The sequence below is a fragment of the Plecotus auritus genome, assembly GCF_963455305.1.
Source record: "Plecotus auritus genome assembly, chromosome: 8".
Lineage (NCBI taxonomy): Eukaryota > Metazoa > Chordata > Mammalia > Chiroptera > Vespertilionidae > Plecotus > Plecotus auritus.
In genome coordinates this window covers 7860174-7878628 of record NC_137782.1, presented here as the reverse complement: position 1 = coordinate 7878628, position 18455 = coordinate 7860174, and the positions used below count along the sequence as shown (strand labels likewise).

Here is an 18455-nt window from a genome sequence, read left to right as displayed (position 1 = left end):
TAATAGTGCCCCATTGGATCGACTCATTTTCACAGACAGGAAATACTCCGAAGTGAAATTTTTTTAGATGAATTTCACCTTATCTGGGCCTTCAGTGTTATATTTATAACCCGGTGTTCCTTCTTCACTCCCTTTCCTTCGGAAAACATGCCCATCCCTGTCCTGGGGCTTCCTGCAGTGGGAATGTTTGGTTTTTGCAGCCAGGAGCCCGGAGGGCGGGTTGCTGCTGGCTCTCCACCAGCAGCTGGACAGTGCCGGCCTGGCCGGTGAGTCTGCCCTTCCGTCGGCCTTCCCCTCACGCTTACTTTCCCAGATATGCCAGACAGCGGTCCCAGCTCCAGGAACGACATCTGGGGTCGTGACAGGAAGGAAGGGGGAAAGGCACCGACCTGGCTGTCTCCTTTCCCAGGAAAAGCGAAGGCTTTCCAAGAAACCCAGCAAAGGCTGCTGACGATTCCTGGTTGCGTGTCTGGTGACGGGGTTGGGAACCATGTGGCTCAACCAACAGTGTTTGCCGTCCTCCTCCTGGGCCACCTTCCTCTTCGTGGGCAGGTGACTATGATTGTGCCTCCGTGTTACAGAGAAAAAGATGACAACTCTTAGAGCAGTGGTTCTCAACCTTCCTAATGCCGCGACCCTTTCATACAGCTCCTCATGTTGTGGGGACCATAAAATTATTTTCGTTGCTACTTCATAACTGTAATTTTGCTACTGTTAATGAATTGTAATGTAAATATCTGTGTTTTCCGATGGTCTTAGGCGACCCTGCTAGCGGTTCTCAACCTGTGGGTCACGACCATCGGAAAACACAGATATTTACATTATGATTCATAACAGTAGCACAATGACAGTTATGAAGTAGCAACGAAAATAATTTTATGGTTGGGGGTCACCACAACATGAGGAGCTGTATTAAAGGGTCGCGGCGTTAGGAAGGTTGAGAACCACTGTCTTAGAGCCTCTTACCACCAAATTTGCCACCTTACCTACGTCACTCATAATTCCTTCTCCCTCCTTTCAGAGGGAAAGCGGGGTCTCTCCTCCCTGGCCCAGGCTCCAGGCAATGTGTGGCAGTCGCCCAGCAGTGGCAGGGGTCACGGGGAAGGCTCCTTACACTCGGGGGAGGGGCACCTTTGCTCTGACTGGAGGAGCGTTGTCCCAGGAGCTTGGTGCCAGTCCCCACTGCCTTCATTCTGTGTCCTCTCTGCCTGGACCAGGATGCAGACGCAGTTGAGAGGAGTGAACGGCAGGGCAGGGACACTGACACCCCAGCTTTCTAGCTGAATGACTAGTAATGGAGGCCTCAGGGAGCCAGAAAGTGATGGGTTTGTTGCCTAGAGGAGGGAGACCCAGTGTCGTCCCCAAAAGCAATGTGTGAACTCCTCTGCTCACCCTTCAACTGCACATGCGTGGAGCAGACAGCCGGCATTAAGGGAGCTACAGGGCAGACTGCCCCCCAGAATCCAGACTGACCACTGGGTGGCACACACACAGGGCGGATCCCAATTGCACTGCAAGTGTTTGAAAATGGAACTGACACCGGAGCCACAGCCCGCACAGAGCAGATCAGAACTTGTGGCCTGACCCTTACTAGGGCTACTGCCTGCTAAACCAAACGAATCCACTCCTAACGGTTCAGATGATAGCCAGAATTAGACAACATGATTCAAACGTACAGGACACAATGCAGAATTCCTAGGCATGGGAAGAACCCGGAATATCTCAATTTGAGAGGAAAAATCAAATGATGCCAATACCTAGATAATAAAGATACTAGAATTATCAGAAAAAGACTTTAAGTAATATGTTATAAATAACCAGGCTTAGGAAGTAAGAGTGAATTAATGGAAAAACAGAAAAACTCAGGAAAGAAACAAAATATAAGGATCAAATGAAAATTTTAGAGCTGAGAAATACAACCAAAATAAAATATTCACTGTATGAGCTCAATGGAAGGATTCAGGGGACAGAGCAAATAACTATAGATCAATAGAAATTATCCTATTTAAACAGCACAGAGAATAAAATATTAAAAAACAAGAAAGCAGACAGTATAAGAAAACTACAGTCCAAAAATTCCTAATGAACATTGGCACAAAAACCCTCAACAAAATGTTATCAATTGAATGCAGCCATGTATAAACAGAATGAAACACCTGCACCCCGTGGGGTTTATACCACCTATTACTCAAAAGTAATCCACCAGATCAGTAGTTTCCAAAGGAAAAACCACATGTTCATATCAACTGGTGCATAAAAGTGTTGGGCAAAATTCAAAAGGTAATACCAAGTGCGAGTGCTGGTGAGCATCCGGAACACTCAGACGTTGCTGATGGGGATGTAAAACGGCACAAGCACTCTGAAGAAGTGGCAGGTTCCCATAAAAATAAGCATATACTTGCCGAAACCGGTTTGGCTCAGTGGATAGAGCGTCGGCCTGCGGACTGAAGGGTCCCGGGTTCGATTCCGGTCAAGGGCATGTACCTTGGTTGTGGGCACATCCCCAGTGGGGGATGTGCAGGAGGCAGCTGATCGATGTTTCTCTCTCATCGATGTTTCTAGCTCTCTATCCCTCTCCCTTCCTCTCTGTAAAAAATCAATAAAATGTATTTTAAAAAAATAAGCATATACTTCACCATAGAAATTACTCAGCTCAGCTGCTATAACAAAATGCCATACACCACATGGCTAAATAACAGGAATTCATTTTTTATGGTTCTGGAGGCTGAGAAGTCAAAGCTCAGCTGATTCAGTTCCCAGGTGAGGACTTCTCACTGTGTCCTCGTGTAGTGAGGCGAGAGAGAAGCAAGCATCTTCTTCCTGTATGGTTTCTTATAAGGGCACTAATCCCATCATAGGGGCCCCATCCTCTTGATCTTAACTAAACATACTAGTAATTACCTTACAAAGGGGTCATCTTCAAATACCATCACTTGGGGGTTAGGGTTTCAATATGTGAGTTTGGGGGAGGGGGCACAAACACAGTTCATAACACGGTATGACCCAGAAATCCTACTTCCCCCGACCAGGAAACCCACAACCCAGGGATTTGCCCTGACCAGGAATTGAACCTGAGAACTCCCTGTGCGCATGACAACACTCCAACCAACTGAGCCACACCAGCCAGCGCTAGGTACAGTACTTGAAAGACAGACTACTTCCCCTTACATCCCAGTGAACAGAACTGAATAATATGGCCATTCCGAGTTGCCAGGGAAGCAAAATGAGAACCTGGCCAAGGGAAATAGAATGGTCATGGATGGTGTAGCTCAAAACAATGTTTTTTCTTCTTTTTCTTTTTTAAATATATTTTTATTGATTTCAGAGAGGAAGGGAGAGGGAAAAACAAAAACATCAATGATGAGAGAGAATCATTGATTGGCTGCCTCCCGCACACCCCCTACCGGGGATGTGCCCGCAACCAAGGTACATGCCCTTGACTGGAATCGAACCTGGGACCCCTCTGTCCACAGGTCGACGTTCTATTCACTGAGCCAAACCGGTTAGGGCCTCAATACAACTTCTTGCATATGGCTGAGCCCAATGTTGCTCACCACTCCCAAATGCAAAAAAATCAGAGTTGCATTAGAAGTAAAGGAGTGCTTCGTACAGGAAACTAACAATGCCTGCCACGGCCAGGCTTTCAGTCACTTGCAGACAGCGCACTCATCCGCTAATGTGGATCTTAAACCCCCGTGGACTGACAGTGCCCCCAGGGAGGAACTTCTGAGCTGAGCAGTGGGACGGAGAGCTCCAAAGTTATTGTTAGAGACAAGCCTCCGAAGGCTTGCAATCTGCTAACACCAAATCGGAAGGTCTGTGCTTCTCTTCCCAAGGGAAGACTTTTCTTCCTTCTCCATCTCCTGGTGCCTCCCTCCCCCTCAGCACGCCCCGTTTGGGCTCCCTGGTGGTGGTCTGTGCTGCTCTGCTGGGCTCGTCTCCGCTGCCTGTAAATGCTTGTTTCCTTGTCTAAGTCCTTAGGGAGAGGCTGATGCTAAAGGAGAAATCATGACCTCATTTCCATCATGTTAGTCCTCTGGAATGTACGTAGTATCTGCTTCTCACTTGTTTGGTTGGTTGTGGGTTTGTTGTTGCTGTTGTTGCCATTAATGAATGAATGAGATCGTTTAAGGCAAAGTTGAAAAATGTGGCTGGTGAAGAAACGAGTGCTTTTTAGATTTAGACAGATTATGACTTAAATAGACAGTGAAAGCAAGACTTCCCAAAAGTCCCAGCTCCTCGCGAGCTTTTCTCACACACACCAAAAGGCCGACACCAAACCGGGAGGAGCCAGATGGCTGCCCTGAGCCGTGGGTGCCTCGGAGCTGAGGGCCAAGGCCACGCTGCATCTAAGCTTTTTTTTTTTTAATCCTCACCCAAGATATTTTTTCCATTAATTTCTAGAGAGAGTGGAAGGAAGGGAGGAAGATGGGAGGAAAGGACAAGGTGGTGGTGGGAGAGAAACATAGATGTGAGAGAGACACATCTCTAGGTTGCCTCCCTCCTGCACCCCCACTGGGGCTTGCTTGGAATGAGCAACCGAGGTACACCTTGACTAGGAATCGAACCGGAGACCCTTCAGTCCATGGGCCAACACTCTAGTCACCTAGCAAACTGGCCTTTTCATGATCTGCAGCTGTACTGTGTGTGTGTGGGGTGGGGGTGGGGGGAGCAGAAAGCCTTAGTCACAATCCAGGAATTAAAGAGAAACTGTTTCATGACAACCTCCTTGGGAGACTGGGAACTGAGTGGCAAGGGGCCTGCAGCAGCTCCTCATGCGCTCATGTTCCGAGGGTCACAGGTGTTCTGCCAAGACTCAGATCAGCTGCTGTTCCAGCCTTGCTGTGTGGCCCATGTACTAACAGGGAAGTCCCAGGTTGTCCACGAAGCTATTCCCTGCTTCAGGTCGCTCCAAGGAACACGATGCTCTATCCTGCCTGGATCTCTAAGACAACAGCAAGGACCACGGTTCAGGAAACAGCCCACACCGCGGGGCTCCGAGGATGGTGTTTCAAAGCGGTGTCGGTCCCTGCCCTCCAAAGAGTGAATGAGAGAAGAAAACCTCATGTGGTTTCCATTTACTGTCCTGGAAAGAATTAGGAATTATAGAACAGGGTCCCCGCAGAATGTTGTATAATTTTGCAACGTTTTTAACTTCCTTAAGTATTTCTATTTGATATTTTCTGTTTTCTTTTAAAACACACACACACACACACACACACACACACATATTCCTTTTATTGATGTCAGAGAGGAAGGGAGAGGGAGAGAGAGAGAAACATCAATGATGAGAGAGAATCATTGATCAGCTGCCTCCTGCACGCCCCACACTGGGGATCCAGTCCGAAACCCGGGCATGTGCCCTGACCAGGAATCGAACCGTGACCTCCTGGTTCATAGGTTGATGCTCAACCCCGGAGCCATGCTGACTGGGCTGATCTTTTAGTTTTCCAACATTCATTACATGCAAAAACTCTTACAGTGAAATAACACGAAGCAGGAAGGCCTGAGCTAGGCTTTGGGGTCACGAAAGGGGGAAAGGTGGCACGAGCAGGCAAGCAGATTGGTGGCAGGAGCCAAGCAGGAGACGGAAAGGCTGGATTTCCGAAGCCGCCTCGATGGAGGAAGAAAGAGGAGCGTGAGTGAGCGGGGCTGCTGGGGAGATGAAGTGTGGGCCACGTGTAAAGTAGTGCTCTACCCCCAGTTGCTCGATAACTTGCTCTCTCGTTCACAAAGCCGTCACAGGCTGAGGGCACGTTGCACAGGGCACTTGCCTGAACGAGGACGGGCACAGTAACTGACCGTGACCAGCAGCCGTCACCAGAGCCAGAGCCTGCAGACCCGGCCACGCTTCTCCAAGGCTGGACCTGCACGTCTAACACAGACTTTAAACCACAGGGCTCTGTAGGGTACTTTCCCACGCCTGACATGTGACCTAGCAAGGGAGGCGATGTGGCCAGCACAATTCACTCACTCATTCAACAAACGTGTATTAAGTTCTCTATAAACCCAGCAGGCAGCAGCCTATGGCTAGGTGGGGATCCTGTGGTGAACAAGACAGACAAATTCCTGCCCTTCCCGGGCATACAGAACAAAACCAACAAAAAGCAGGGACGGGGGTAAGTGAGATCCCGTCTAAGTGCCAGGAGGGTGGGAAGGTGGCCAGTGAGACCCAGGATGCTGGGCCCAGGTGAGCTTAAGGGGAGGTCAGACAGGGAAGGCAGGGGACAGACACAGAGGGCCTTGCAGGCCAATGTAAAACGGTTTTTGTCATACTCAGTGGGACCCCGGGAAGGCCTTTAAGTAGGAAATATATAGTATGATCTATGTTATTAAATGGTCACCTCAGCAGCTGTTTTGGGGTATAAATGGCCAGCCTGAAGTCAGATGACCACAAATTCAATGTGAGAGCATTCCCAAAGCTCTGAGCTTTTTCTTTTTTAAAAAATTACACTTTATTGATTTTTTACAGAGAGTTAGGGAGAGGGAGAGAGTTAGAAACATCAATGAGACAGAAACATGGGTCAGCTGCCTCCTGCACACTCCCTCCTGGGGCTGTGCCCGCAACCAAGGTACATGCCCCTGGACGGAATCGAACCTGGGACCCTTCAGTCCGCAGGCCGACGCTCTATCCGCTGAGCCAAACCGGTCATTGTTACCGGGACAGATAAATTGGTCAAAATACAGCTCCGTAGCATCGCCGGTGGGAGCCGAAGGTGGGAGTCCTGCCTTGGTTGCCAAGCCCGCTTCCCACTCCCACTTGTGGTTCGTTGCTGTGCAGGGTCAGCTGGGAAATGGGGCTGGTGCAAGTTCCGACGACACGGGGCAGCGGTGGAAATGGATGCCAACCCGGGTAAGGCCGGGCGCGGAGCCGCTCCGATGGCGAGCATCACAGGCGCCAGCGTTGCCACCTGCGGGAGGCCCCTGCAGAGCCCAGGAGGCAAAGCCCGTGCAAGGGCGTGCGGACCCGCAAAGGCCACCTCAGAGGCAGGACCCCTCTTTCTTTAACTTGTCTTGTAGGCGGAACGCAGGACTGGGGCTGCCCGAGGAGAGAGGCACCGGGCCAACCCCGGCCTCAAAGCGGTCATTGTCGCGGGGCGCCCCTCCCCCGCCCGGGGCGCGTCCCCATGGCAACGCGGGGCTTCGCGCTCCCGCCTCCCGGGCCGCAGACAGGAAGCCGTCCGCGCCGGGGGCTTCTGGGAAACGGCTGTGAGCGGCGTCTCTGCGTCGGCCGCGGACAGCGAAGCTGCTGCGGTTCCCGAGCCCGAGGTTTGCGCCGGAGTGCGGGAGGGCCTGCGGGGCGCCGGGCGAGGGGCCGCGGGTCGCGGCAGGAGCTAGCGACGAACCCCTGCAGGACCTTCCTCGGGTCCCGGGGGCGCAGGCCGCCGTCTCCGCGCTCGGCAGCTGCGGCGCGGGGGGTGGTCCAAAGGCCGGGTGGGGCTCTGCACCCTCCGCTGGTCCTCCTTCCCCGTGTCCTCCGCGACCCTGGCCTTTCCCCTCCCCCATCAGCCGGTTTTGTTCTATTTCGAGGCCCAGCGTCTCGCGGAGAGTTCTGGGACTCGGCTCGGGCGGGGGTGGGGAAGGGCGGGCCTTGCGCGAGTGCTGCCGGGACTTGTAGTTCCGCCGGCCGCGGGCGGAAGTGCGGTGGCCCGGCCGTGGACGCGCCTGGGTGGCCTTGGGTCGTGTGAAATCCGCAGCCGCGGGTGCTGAGGGGCCGGCGGAGGGCGGGGTGGGGCCGGGCTCGCGGCGGCTCTCGGCGGGCGTCAGGTAGGGCGATCATCGGACCCCCACCCACATAACTCGCCGGACCGCGGGCTGCCCTCCCCGCACCTCCTATGAGAATTTAGGAAGAAGAGAAATTCCTTGTAGGTAGAATGCTGCCGCCACTGATCAGGCAGGAATGGGAAGGAACGATGTGCTGGCTAAACCCTATTTATAGGACCACCGCGCTCCAGAGTAGTAAGTTAAACTTCCATGCGTTACGTGTCTGATAAGGTCTTTCCTCATCCTGCTCTTCATCTTGATGGGGTTACAGTAAGTTTTCGAAAGGACCGGCTTTCAGATCCCGGGCCCCGAATAGGTAGCTGCAGGGCCCGTGTCTAATACGTGTGACAGCCAGGGGCAGGGGCATGACGGTGCAGATGCCGGGAAATGGTCCGAAATAGCACCCGGTTTGCCTGCAGGTAGAAGCTGGGAAAGCAGTCATCCGGTGTGAGGACCAGGTTCTGGGCGGCCGCGAGGGGTTAGGGTGGTTCTGGGGGGCCTTCCATGGAATTCGTTGTGATGAACGCCTGTCATAAATGTAAATAGTCGCGGTGTGGTGGCGACTGCATAATATTTGCATCGTATGGCACTGGAGGCTAATTTTTTTTTCAATATTACATTATCTGTTCCTGAGCAAGTGAACAATTCTTCAATTTATTTTAAGGGCAGGGGGTTCTTAAACATTTTAAAAGTATTTTTTAACTTAACAAATTCTGTCTTAAAATGTTTTTTTCTTAAGCACATAATAAAAAAAAATCCTTGCTTTTGAGTTGATCTACGTGTGGGAGGGAACACCAGTCTTAAATTGCAAATAATGTGTTTCAGGATCAGATGCATTTAGAAGCCACTACAAGGCCAGGTAGTAAATACTCGGTTTTTCAGGCCATCTAGTCTCTGTGGCAACAATTCGTCTCTGCTCTTGTAGGGTGAACTGTGAACAAATACAATTACGAAGGGACAGAGGTTTTAATTTTCTGTCATTTTCACATATCACGAAGTATTCTTTTTTTTATTATTAAATATATTTTATTGATTTTTTACAGAGAGGAAGGGAGAGGGATAGAGAGTTAGAAACATCAATGAGAGAGAAACATCGATCAGCTGCCTCCTGCACACCTCCTACCGGGGATGTGCCCGCAACCAAGGTACATGCCCTTGACGGGAATTGAACCTGGGACCCTTCAGTCCACAGGCCGATGCTCTATCCACTGAGCCAAACCGGCTAGGGCACGAAGTATTCTTTTGAGTCTTTTCAACCATGTGAAAACTGCCCTGGCCGGCTTGCTCAGTGATTGGAGCATTGGCCTGTGAACCCAAGGGTGGAGGGTTTGACCCTGTCGGGGCAGGTGCAGAAGACAACCAATCGATGTGTCTCTCTTATGTCAGTGTCAGTGTTTCTCTCTCTCTCTCTTCCCTTCCTCCCGTCCTTCCACTCTCTCTAGAAATCAATGGAAGAAATATCCTCAGGTGAGGATTAAAAAAAAATTTTTGAAAACTATTCTTAATACAAGTGTACAAAAATGGGCAGCAGGCCAGATTTGACTCTGAGCTGTAGTTTGCCAACTTCTGGTATAGTTTATTGATTGGAAATTCAGTAAAAAGAAATGTTTTTATTTCCTTTATCAACATGTATCCAAATTCTTAGGATATTTGGTCACTTACGTTTTTAATTTTGTGTGTCTTAGGATTGCCTGTGAAGAACACGAGGTATTTCCCTGAGGCCTGTGCTCTGCCTGCCTTAATAGTCTTTGCTTGAAGTCTTAAAGTCAGGATGTCTACACAGTCAGTGGAAGAAGATTCGATACTCATCATCCCAACGGCAGATGAGGAGAAAATTCTGAGAGTGAAGTTGGAGGAGGATCCTGACGGTGAAGAGGGATCGAGCATCCCCTGGAACCATCTCCCCGACCCAGAGGTGTTCCGACAGCGATTCCGCAAGTTTGGGTACCAGGATTCACCGGGGCCCCGTGAAGCTGTGAGCCAGCTTCGAGAACTTTGCCGTCTGTGGCTCAGGCCCGAGACACACACGAAAGAACAGATCCTGGAGCTGGTAGTGCTGGAGCAGTTTGTTGCCATCCTACCCAAGGAGCTGCAGACTTGGGTGCGAGAGCATCACCCAGAGAATGGAGAGGAGGCCGTGACGGTGCTGGAGGATTTAGAGAGTGAACTGGATGATCCTGGGCAGCCGGTGAGCCTGCTTGCGCCCCTTTCCTGGGTCAGAAGCACTGGCCCCCCAGTAGGCACACTGCTGAGCCACCTCCACTCGACTGCAGTTTATGTGCTGTACGGTGTCTCTTACGTCCCCTTAGTTCTGATTCTCATTGAATTCCCTGTCAACTGAACCACATCTTATTTGCAGGTTTCCCTCCGCCGGCGAAAACGGGAGGAGCTGGTGGAGGAGATTGTATCTCAAGAAGAAGCTCAGGGATTACCAAGTTCTGAGCTCGATGCTGTTGAAAACCAGCTCAAGTGGGCGTCCTGGGAGCTCCATTCCCTACGGCACTGTGGTGAGGACCAGGCTTCCCTGGGGGGAGGGGGAGACAGTGAGGTCTAATGTCTGGAACCCGTTGCGTATTCGTGTGTGTGAGTGTGTGTGTGTGTGAGTTCTAGACTGGACACACTGTAGGAGCTTGGTTCTCTTCTCCTAACAGTTAGTTTGCTGACCTCAGGGCTTTTATTCCTAGACATTGCCATCAGCCTTTTCTTCTCTTTCACCTCCTCCTCAATGACCTGCCCATTTCAGGCTGGCTGGCGTCTGCCTCACTGGGGGCCAGCGCCGACCTGGAGACCAGGTCCCTGTGCAGTTTGCATGCGATATTGCATATTGGTCATCTGGTCCACGTCCTTTCAGTCTCCTGCCTCATCTCATTGGTACAGTAAACTTACCTGAGGCCTCTTCAAGTTTATTTGTTGTTTATTACTGAGGTCTTTCTAAATTTTCACCTATTTTTTTCTTCATCCTATCCAGAGTCATTTTTTTCTAAGGTTCTTTTGTAAAAATGATATTTACATAAAGCTCTTCATCTTTTCTAAGTATTCATGCAAAAATGGGCTTTCTAGCTATAATAAGCTTTTTAAAAATTTTTATTGATTTCAGAGAGGAAGGGATAGGGAAAGATTGAAACATCAATGATGAGAGAGAATCATTGATCGGCTGCCTCCTGCACGCCCCCAACTGGGGATCGAGCCGGCAACCGGGGCATGTGTCCTTGACGGGAATCGAACCTGGGATCCTTCAGTCCACAGGCCGACACTCTATCCGCTGAACCAAACTGGCTAGGGCTATAATAAGCTTTTAAATACAGAAAAATTAGATCCTCCCAATGTTTTTTTATAATTAACGTCACATCCTTATTTGTATACTTTGATACAACCCAGTTTATCCCTAAAACTACTGGATGTATTTTTCTGATTCAGTGTTAATGAATCAGAACTTTGGGTGTGGGGCTGAATGCTGGGAATCTGGACATTGTTCTGTGCAATGCAGTTTGCAAAGCATTATCATTGGTTTGGAGGAGGCATTTTCTTGGGTAGAAAACTTCTCCCCTGCCTGAGTGTCAGAATACTTTTCACCTCATTAATTCCTCATTTCAGCAGTCTAGTCTGTACCCCACTTGAGAACTTTCTTCTTACTGTGCCATTTGTCTCCACTTAACTGTACACCCCTGTTCTTCAAGAGTCCAGACCTAACTAGTCCCCGCCACCCCTCAGCCTCTCCTGGTCAGCCTTTCCTCCTGACTTTACCCCTTTCTTCGTCATTTATTACGGACCTGCTCACGCCCACCTTTCTGAGTGCTGCTGCTTGTAATGGTCTTGACTTTTCAAGGTTCAGGAAAGTCTTTTTTTTTTTTTTTTTTTTACTTGTAAATTTTATATTTTTTTAAATAATTAAAAACTTTTGTTTATTGGTGTGTGTGTGTGTGTGTGTGTGTGTGTGTGTGTGTGTGTGTATGTGTGTGTATGTGTATCAGGAAAGTTAAATGAAACTTGCTCATAGAGCTGCCTGCAGATGTGATGGTACCGCACGCTGATAATTCACTAGACACAGCTATCTGAGGCTAAGAAATAAGAGCTCATCTGGATCCTGAGCAATACCCAATAGGGCGGTGTTCTCCACAGGAAAACTTGCATTTGTGAGGGCTTACTGCGTTTGTAAGTGTCAACCTGAACTAACAGGACGCTCCCAGCTCACCTTCAGCCCCTTGTCAGGACTCCTGTGTTCTCATCTTGGCTGTGACCTGTCTTGTCTTGCTCATTTCAGAAATAGTTACTTTCTAACTGATTGCTTATTTTTTTATACCATTGTATTTTGATGTAATGTCTCCCTTTCAAAGCAAAAGAATATTATAAGGCTTTTCTAATGACCAATCTTATTTTATTTTTGTTCTTACAAAGTTCCATCCAGACCTAGTGGTGTCACTCTCTCCTGAATGTCTTAAAATCTACCATCTTTCTGTTCTTTTTTCCCCCTCATTACCATGTATAACCCACTAGCCTGTTACTACATCTGTTCAGATTTAAATGTTTGATCCCTCATTGTGTTATTTACCTCATCAGCCTCATAATCAGTCATTTCATATTTTTCTCTTTTGAGAGTGGCAACCTTAGCATCAGTTTTCACAATACTGTTTGTAGATGAATGCAAGCTATTTATTTACTTTGAATTCATTAATTTTTTTTTCTTCAGGTTCCTTTCTCCCGGAATAGGAAATGAGTGATATGTACATTTTCTGTTTATTTCAGATGATGATGCTAGGACTGAAAATGGAGCGTTAGCTTCAAAGCAGGAGATTCCTTCAGCAGTGGAATCTCATGAAGTTCCCGGCACTCTGGGTGTGGGGGTCCCTCAGATTTTTAAATACGGAGAAGCCTGTTTCCCTAAGGGCAGGTTTGAAAGAAAGAGAAATCCTTCGAGAAAGAAACAACATATATGTGATGAATGTGGAAAACACTTCAGTCAGGGCTCAGCCCTTATTCTTCATCAAAGAATCCACAGTGGAGAGAAACCCTATGGATGTGTTGAATGTGGGAAGGCGTTCAGCCGAAGTTCCATCCTTGTGCAGCACCAGCGAGTCCACACTGGGGAAAAACCGTACAAATGTCTTGAATGCGGAAAAGCCTTTAGCCAGAATTCTGGGCTTATTAATCATCAGAGAATCCACACTGGGGAGAAACCTTACGAATGTGTGCAGTGTGGGAAATCCTATAGTCAAAGCTCAAATCTTTTCAGACATCAGCGAAGACACAATGCAGAAAAACTTCTGAATGTTGTGAAAGTTTAAGCAATTAGAAGTAAAAGTCAGCACTCAGGTCTATTTCTTCAGAAATGAAGATAAAATTAAAAACATGGAATGATACATAATGATACAGTTTGGTCTCCCTGTAAGAATGTTAGAAATCCCACTGGGAAATGTAGAACATTGTCACTCAACATTATTATTTTGGTTTGAAAGAAATGGTGTCATACCTGCCTAGAAACTGAAATTTTAAACTTAATTCACATGTGAATGCCTAAATCTTTCATGTGATGTTTATATTCTTACTATTTTTTCCAAATAACGATCTATTCTATTCTTTGTCTCTTTCTTACAGTTTTCCTTTGTAGACAGACACATTAGTTTGTGTTGATCATTGAATCATTCTTTTCAAGGATACACTCCCTTCCCTTCTACGCTAAAAGGCGACATAGGGATTATGAAGTCTGAAAACCAAAACCATCTTTTCAAAATGTACTCTTCTGGTTTTTTTTACCCAATTTGGATATGCATTTCAGAAAAATAGAAGATAAAAATGACTAAAAGCTTCACAGTAAAATTAGAAGTGATGGTGATAAAACATCAAAAAGTGAATGGGACGCCTAGATTGGGAAAGATGTAAAAATATTTTGATCCAAGGATTGAAGTGTATCAAGAATTTATCTAGGTGTAATTATCTGCCTGTAGGAAAATAAAAATGCTGTATCCTGTCTGTAATTTGGAGGCAATCCCACTAATGAAAATAATGTTCTATGTATCATTAGAAAGTGGACAGTCTAAACAATAATCATAAACTATGAACGTAGAGAAAACACTAGAGAATTTGCAGTGAATGACAGTTGAGAGGCAAATAAGAAGGTAATAGTCCATCTTGGCTTTTAGAAAACAAGATTTGAAGATCCAATTCATTATTATTTTGCCTTCGTTTTTGTTAAGGATAGAAAAAATCCTTGACCAGGTGGGTAACAAGTATCAGGTTTGTTATTTTATTTTATTTTTTGGAAAAAAAGGGTTGAACACCAGGCTAACAAAGCAACCACGCATTCATTCATTCAACATTTTCTACCGACAAGGCACTGTGCTAGGTACTGTAACGCTACCATGAGTAGGTAGGTCATTCTTCCACTGTATGTTACCGGGGGACTGTACAAAGCGGTTTTTGTGAGTTAGCCTCTGGCCCCCTTCTGAGCAGTCCTGGGGGGAGCCATAGTTCTCTCACCAGGGTGTTGTATTTGGGGGAAAGGAAGACAGCTCAGATTGCTAACCATCTCTCCAGCACTCCTCAGAGGTGAGTCTAAAATTCTCTCACAGTTTGGAGGTTTGTAGGTTTTGTAAAACTAATCAATCTCTATTAGCATTGAGGTTGTACTTACATGTTAAGTTGAATGGATTGTTCTATTTAAAAAATAAACGACTAGGTTATTAACAACTAGTTTATTAACAGAATTGATTGAACTATTTTTAAAAAATTTTAAGTCCTTAACACATTTTTTTAAATGTATGAAAGTAATACATTGTAGTCGTAGGATTATATACTCCTTGGCTGAGAATCCCAAGTACTGTGGTTCTGCTGTTTAGTGGAAAACTCTGGAAGTTAAAATATAGAATATGAGAAAAGGCTTTTTTTAGAGTGGGCATAATTGTGTGGAAAATGACCCATTTGAATAAATATTTCATAGTTCCAGAGATTTTGGTTACAACTGGTGCTTGGATCAAATTTAAAAAACGGAAGGTGAAATTTGCATGAGCCTGTTAAAAAGCATAGTAATAAATGCAAGGCCAGCTGGTGGAGAAGCGAGGCAGAGTGGGGCTTGTTTATAGGTTTTCCGATCATTATAAGAAATGTGCTTTATAGACTAAGGTTTATTGAACTATAAATATGTAGTAACGATATAATGTATTTTAAGTTATACAAGAAAATGTAGGGACTTCGGGTCTTCTTTTCTGTGGCTGAGAGGAAACATGTCCATGTCCAGTAAAGGTATAGACTCCTCTGCTCTAAATGAAATGATCTTGAGTTGATTGATTGATTGATTTTAACTGGTTTCTTTCCAAGTAGGCTTTGAGGCGGCATATTTGGAATTCTGCTGGGAGGACAGGATTCTTTATATTAGAGTAGGTAGGAAGGAGCCAAGCTCTCAGTGGCTGAAATTTCATGCTCTTTTAGATTTTCTTTCTTTTCTGTATACCAGGAAGCTTCCGTGTGGTAGATTTGTCTTGAAGGCCAAAGATGTTTGGTATAATGTGAGCGCTTAGACAGTCGTGTTAGAGTTGGCAAATGAGTGTTGGTCTCGCCAGCTCGTAGCTATGGGTTGTTTAGAAAAGATTCTGAGGCTACGGGGAGAACGGCTGGATCCGAAAAGACTGGGTGATGGTCCACAGGAAAAGGAAGTGGTTGGTGTACTTGCTGTTTCTGATTAGGTTATATCCCCAATGGATAAATTGACTTAAAATAACTATTCAGTGATTTATGATTTCATCTATACATTTATCTAAACCCACACAGATAATCACAGCAATTCTGGGGGCTGCGCAGCCTCTGATGAAATGGTGATCTGGCAGTTGTCAAGCGTTGGCAACTTTTGGTTAGCAAACAAGCAGTCACTGTTAATGGCATGCAGACTGCTGATACCTACCCAGCAGCCACTGAGCATTTGTTCATTACTGGTAAATTCTGGGTTTCTTGGAGGTTAAGCTCCCTACATTCACACCAGTTGGCACTTGACCATTTAGCAGTATGTCTACCGCGTTAATGTAGGTTGAAGGGAGGATTATATATATTGAAACAATCTGCATGCCAGACATCGGATTAGACACTATCCCTGTCGCACTTAGATTTGTAGACTTAAAAGCAGGATTCAGAGATCGTGTGACTTGCATGTGGCCAAGTAGAGCTAACACAAATCTAGTTCTGTGAACTCCACAGACATAAATTTTTCCACAATGCCATGAGCAGTGGCTGTTCAACCTTGATTTTAGATTTTATCTTCTATGGTTCAGAGGTTTTTATCTTTTATAGTTAACAAATATGAAAAATATTCATTAAAATTTTTTATAGTACAGAATATAAAGTGAAAAAGGACATGCTTTCTCATAGTCTTACTCAGAAGTAATAACTACTTGGTCTGTTATTCTTCCAGACTTAGGCATATACAAGCTTAAGCAAAAATGTGTCAATAGCCGACATTTGTGGTTCCCATAAAGGCACTGTTTTGAAGTGCTTTACCATGGATTAACTCTTAATCCTCACGGCAACCGTATGAGGTAGGTACATATCCCCATTTTACATGTACTCTCTGAAATTTGTCTCCCCTCCTTCCCAATTTGATATAGACATTGTTTCTCATGGCTACAAATACTGTTGCATTGCATGAATATACTGTTATTTATTTAACCAACCCCTGGATAGTTTCGTTCTTTTTTTAAATTATTATTCATAAAGGTATGATTAAGACCCTTGTACATATATTTTGCTGCTTGTGTGGGTATTTCTGTAGGATAAACACAAGTGGATTTTTTGGGTCAGAGAATGTGCACATTCAGCATTTTAAGAGATGCCACCCAAAAGATTACCAATTTACAACTCCCTCAGTAGTAAGAGTGCCTGTGGGCTTGCCTATACTCACACCAATCTGCTAGGCAAAATTTACTTCCTTTCTTTGATAATTAATGAGGAACATTTCTTCCTACGTGTATTGACCATTTGCATTTCCTGTTATGAATTGTGTTTGCCCATCTTTTTTTTTTAATTATGAAAGTATAAATGACTACTAGCTCAGTGTATAAAGCATAAATGATACAGGTATAAGAACAAAGAGTCTTTTCTCCAGCACTTCAGTCACATTCCACTTCCCAGAGTTTAGTAGACATCTATCTAGTCCCCTTTCCATACATCTCCATTTGAATGTACATAAGCATATAAAAGCTATTTTTACATAAACAGGATCATGTTTTATGTCCTACAGCTTGCCTTTTTTTGGTCTCAAAAGCCTATTCCTGAGGTCTTTAAATTTCTTTAATGGTTGAATAGGATTCAATGTTATGAAAATACCAAGACGGAAGGTATTTTTTCCTCCTGCTCTTACATTGCCAAAGTAAATCCTTTCTCATGTCTTTGTGCATGTGTGTGAATAGTCCTTTAGGATGGAGTTGTGCGCGGTGGATTATACATCAGCAGGTGTGCTCCCTGGTAGGCTCACCTTAGCCTTCCTAAAGGCCTTCCCAACTTGATATTTTACCACCTGTAGGGAAAATGTTCATTTCCCCATATGGCTTTACCTACACTTGGTACTTTTCTCTGATGAGGAAAAAAAAAAAAAAGAATCCTTAATTACATTTCCCTGATGAATGGTAAGGTTGAGGTTATTTTCATGTTTATTGGCCATTTATCGTTTTACCATGGATTGTTTGTTCACATCCTCTACCTGCTTTCCAGTTGAGCTATGTGTGGATGTTGGTTGTTTTTATTTGTACAGCATCTCTTTTCCCATCTTCTGGTAACAGAGCCCTTATTTATTGCGGGGAACCCATTCCCTATGGCTTAGCTCAGTGATCGGCAAACTCATTAGTCAACAGAGCGGCAAACCGCGGCTCGCGAGCCGCAGTTTGCCGACCACTGGCTTAGCTGAATACATGACCAGGTCTGGCCTCCCTGAGTTCTGCAGCTCCTTAGCCGCAGTGACGAAAGCACAGGCATGTAACTCGGGCCAGGCCACAGAGAGCCCTCAGCAAACTGCGGAAACTGTTGCAACCCGGCTCATGGAGATCCAGGAACGAAGGACTGTGTGTGTACCATGTGGGGAGAGTGAGGAGAAGCTCAGAGGCTAGCAGAAAGGACAGAGAACTGAGTTCTGATGTCATTTTTCTGGAGGCCCTCGATCCAGCTGTGCCTAAAGCCTGCCCTACCTCCGGACTTTAACGTTTTGTGAGCCAATAAAGTCCCTTTCTTGTTTAAGATAATTGAATTGGGTTTCTGTCCTGATTAATATAGGTTATTTGTATTTTCTTATTGATTTGTAGAAGCCTCTGTAACTTACTTACACTTTATGCACTATATAGGTTAATAAAATTAGCATGGCCTTCCATGATTTGGCCTTTGTCAACCTCTGCCATTTGTTACTCCACTCTATACCACACGCCACACACATACACTTTACATACGAATAATAACTGAACATTGATGTTGGGAATGTCTGTGGATGAAAAGCTTTTCACATAGTCATGTCTTCAGGAATTTCTCTTCCTACCCTTCCTTCCAGGGACTGAGGAGGGATTACGTTAACTGTCTGTGCTACAGCCATTGTTCGTGGGGCATTCCCCGCAAGCATTTTCTGTATGTGACCCTAGGAGTCCCTCCCCATGACCTCTATGCCCCTTCCATGGCTCTTGGGGGCCCTCATTTGATTCTAGGCCTGTGGGTTTGAAATTGCTCAAGCC

At 46.0% G+C, this 18455-nt stretch overlaps 1 protein-coding gene across 3 annotated transcripts; it reads left to right on the top strand.

Annotated features, from left to right (window-relative positions):
• The first annotated feature begins 7153 nt into the window (after nt 1-7153).
• On the top strand, nt 7154-17325 carry ZNF24 (zinc finger protein 24). Of its 3 annotated transcripts, none has more exons than XM_080683165.1 (4): nt 7154-7269; nt 9450-9952; nt 10124-10271; nt 12508-17325. In XM_080683165.1, the coding sequence occupies exons 2-4, from the start codon at nt 9536-9538 to the stop codon at nt 13044-13046; spliced, it is 1104 nt and encodes a 367-aa protein (XP_080539291.1). In that variant the 5' UTR covers nt 7154-7269; nt 9450-9535; the 3' UTR covers nt 13047-17325. The 3 variants fall into 3 exon arrangements, with proteins under 3 accessions (XP_080539291.1, XP_080539292.1, XP_080539293.1); XM_080683166.1 differs by lacking the exon at nt 7154-7269 and adding an exon at nt 7630-7767; XM_080683167.1 differs by lacking the exon at nt 7154-7269 and adding an exon at nt 7630-7959.
• The last annotated feature ends 1130 nt before the right edge of the window (nt 17326-18455 follow it).

What these genes read in the sequence shown, in the direction of transcription:
- ZNF24 (XM_080683165.1), top strand. Translation starts at nt 9,536, where the DNA reads ATGTCTACACAGTCAGTGGAAGAAGATTCGATACTCATCATCCCAACG. An exon ending in TGGATGATCCTGGGCAGCCG is followed by an intron (nt 9,953 to 10,123) that starts GTGAGCCTGCTT and finishes TCTTATTTGCAG; the next exon opens with GTTTCCCTCCGCCGGCGAAA. An exon ending in CCATTCCCTACGGCACTGTG is followed by an intron (nt 10,272 to 12,507) that starts GTGAGGACCAGG and finishes TGTTTATTTCAG; the next exon opens with ATGATGATGCTAGGACTGAA.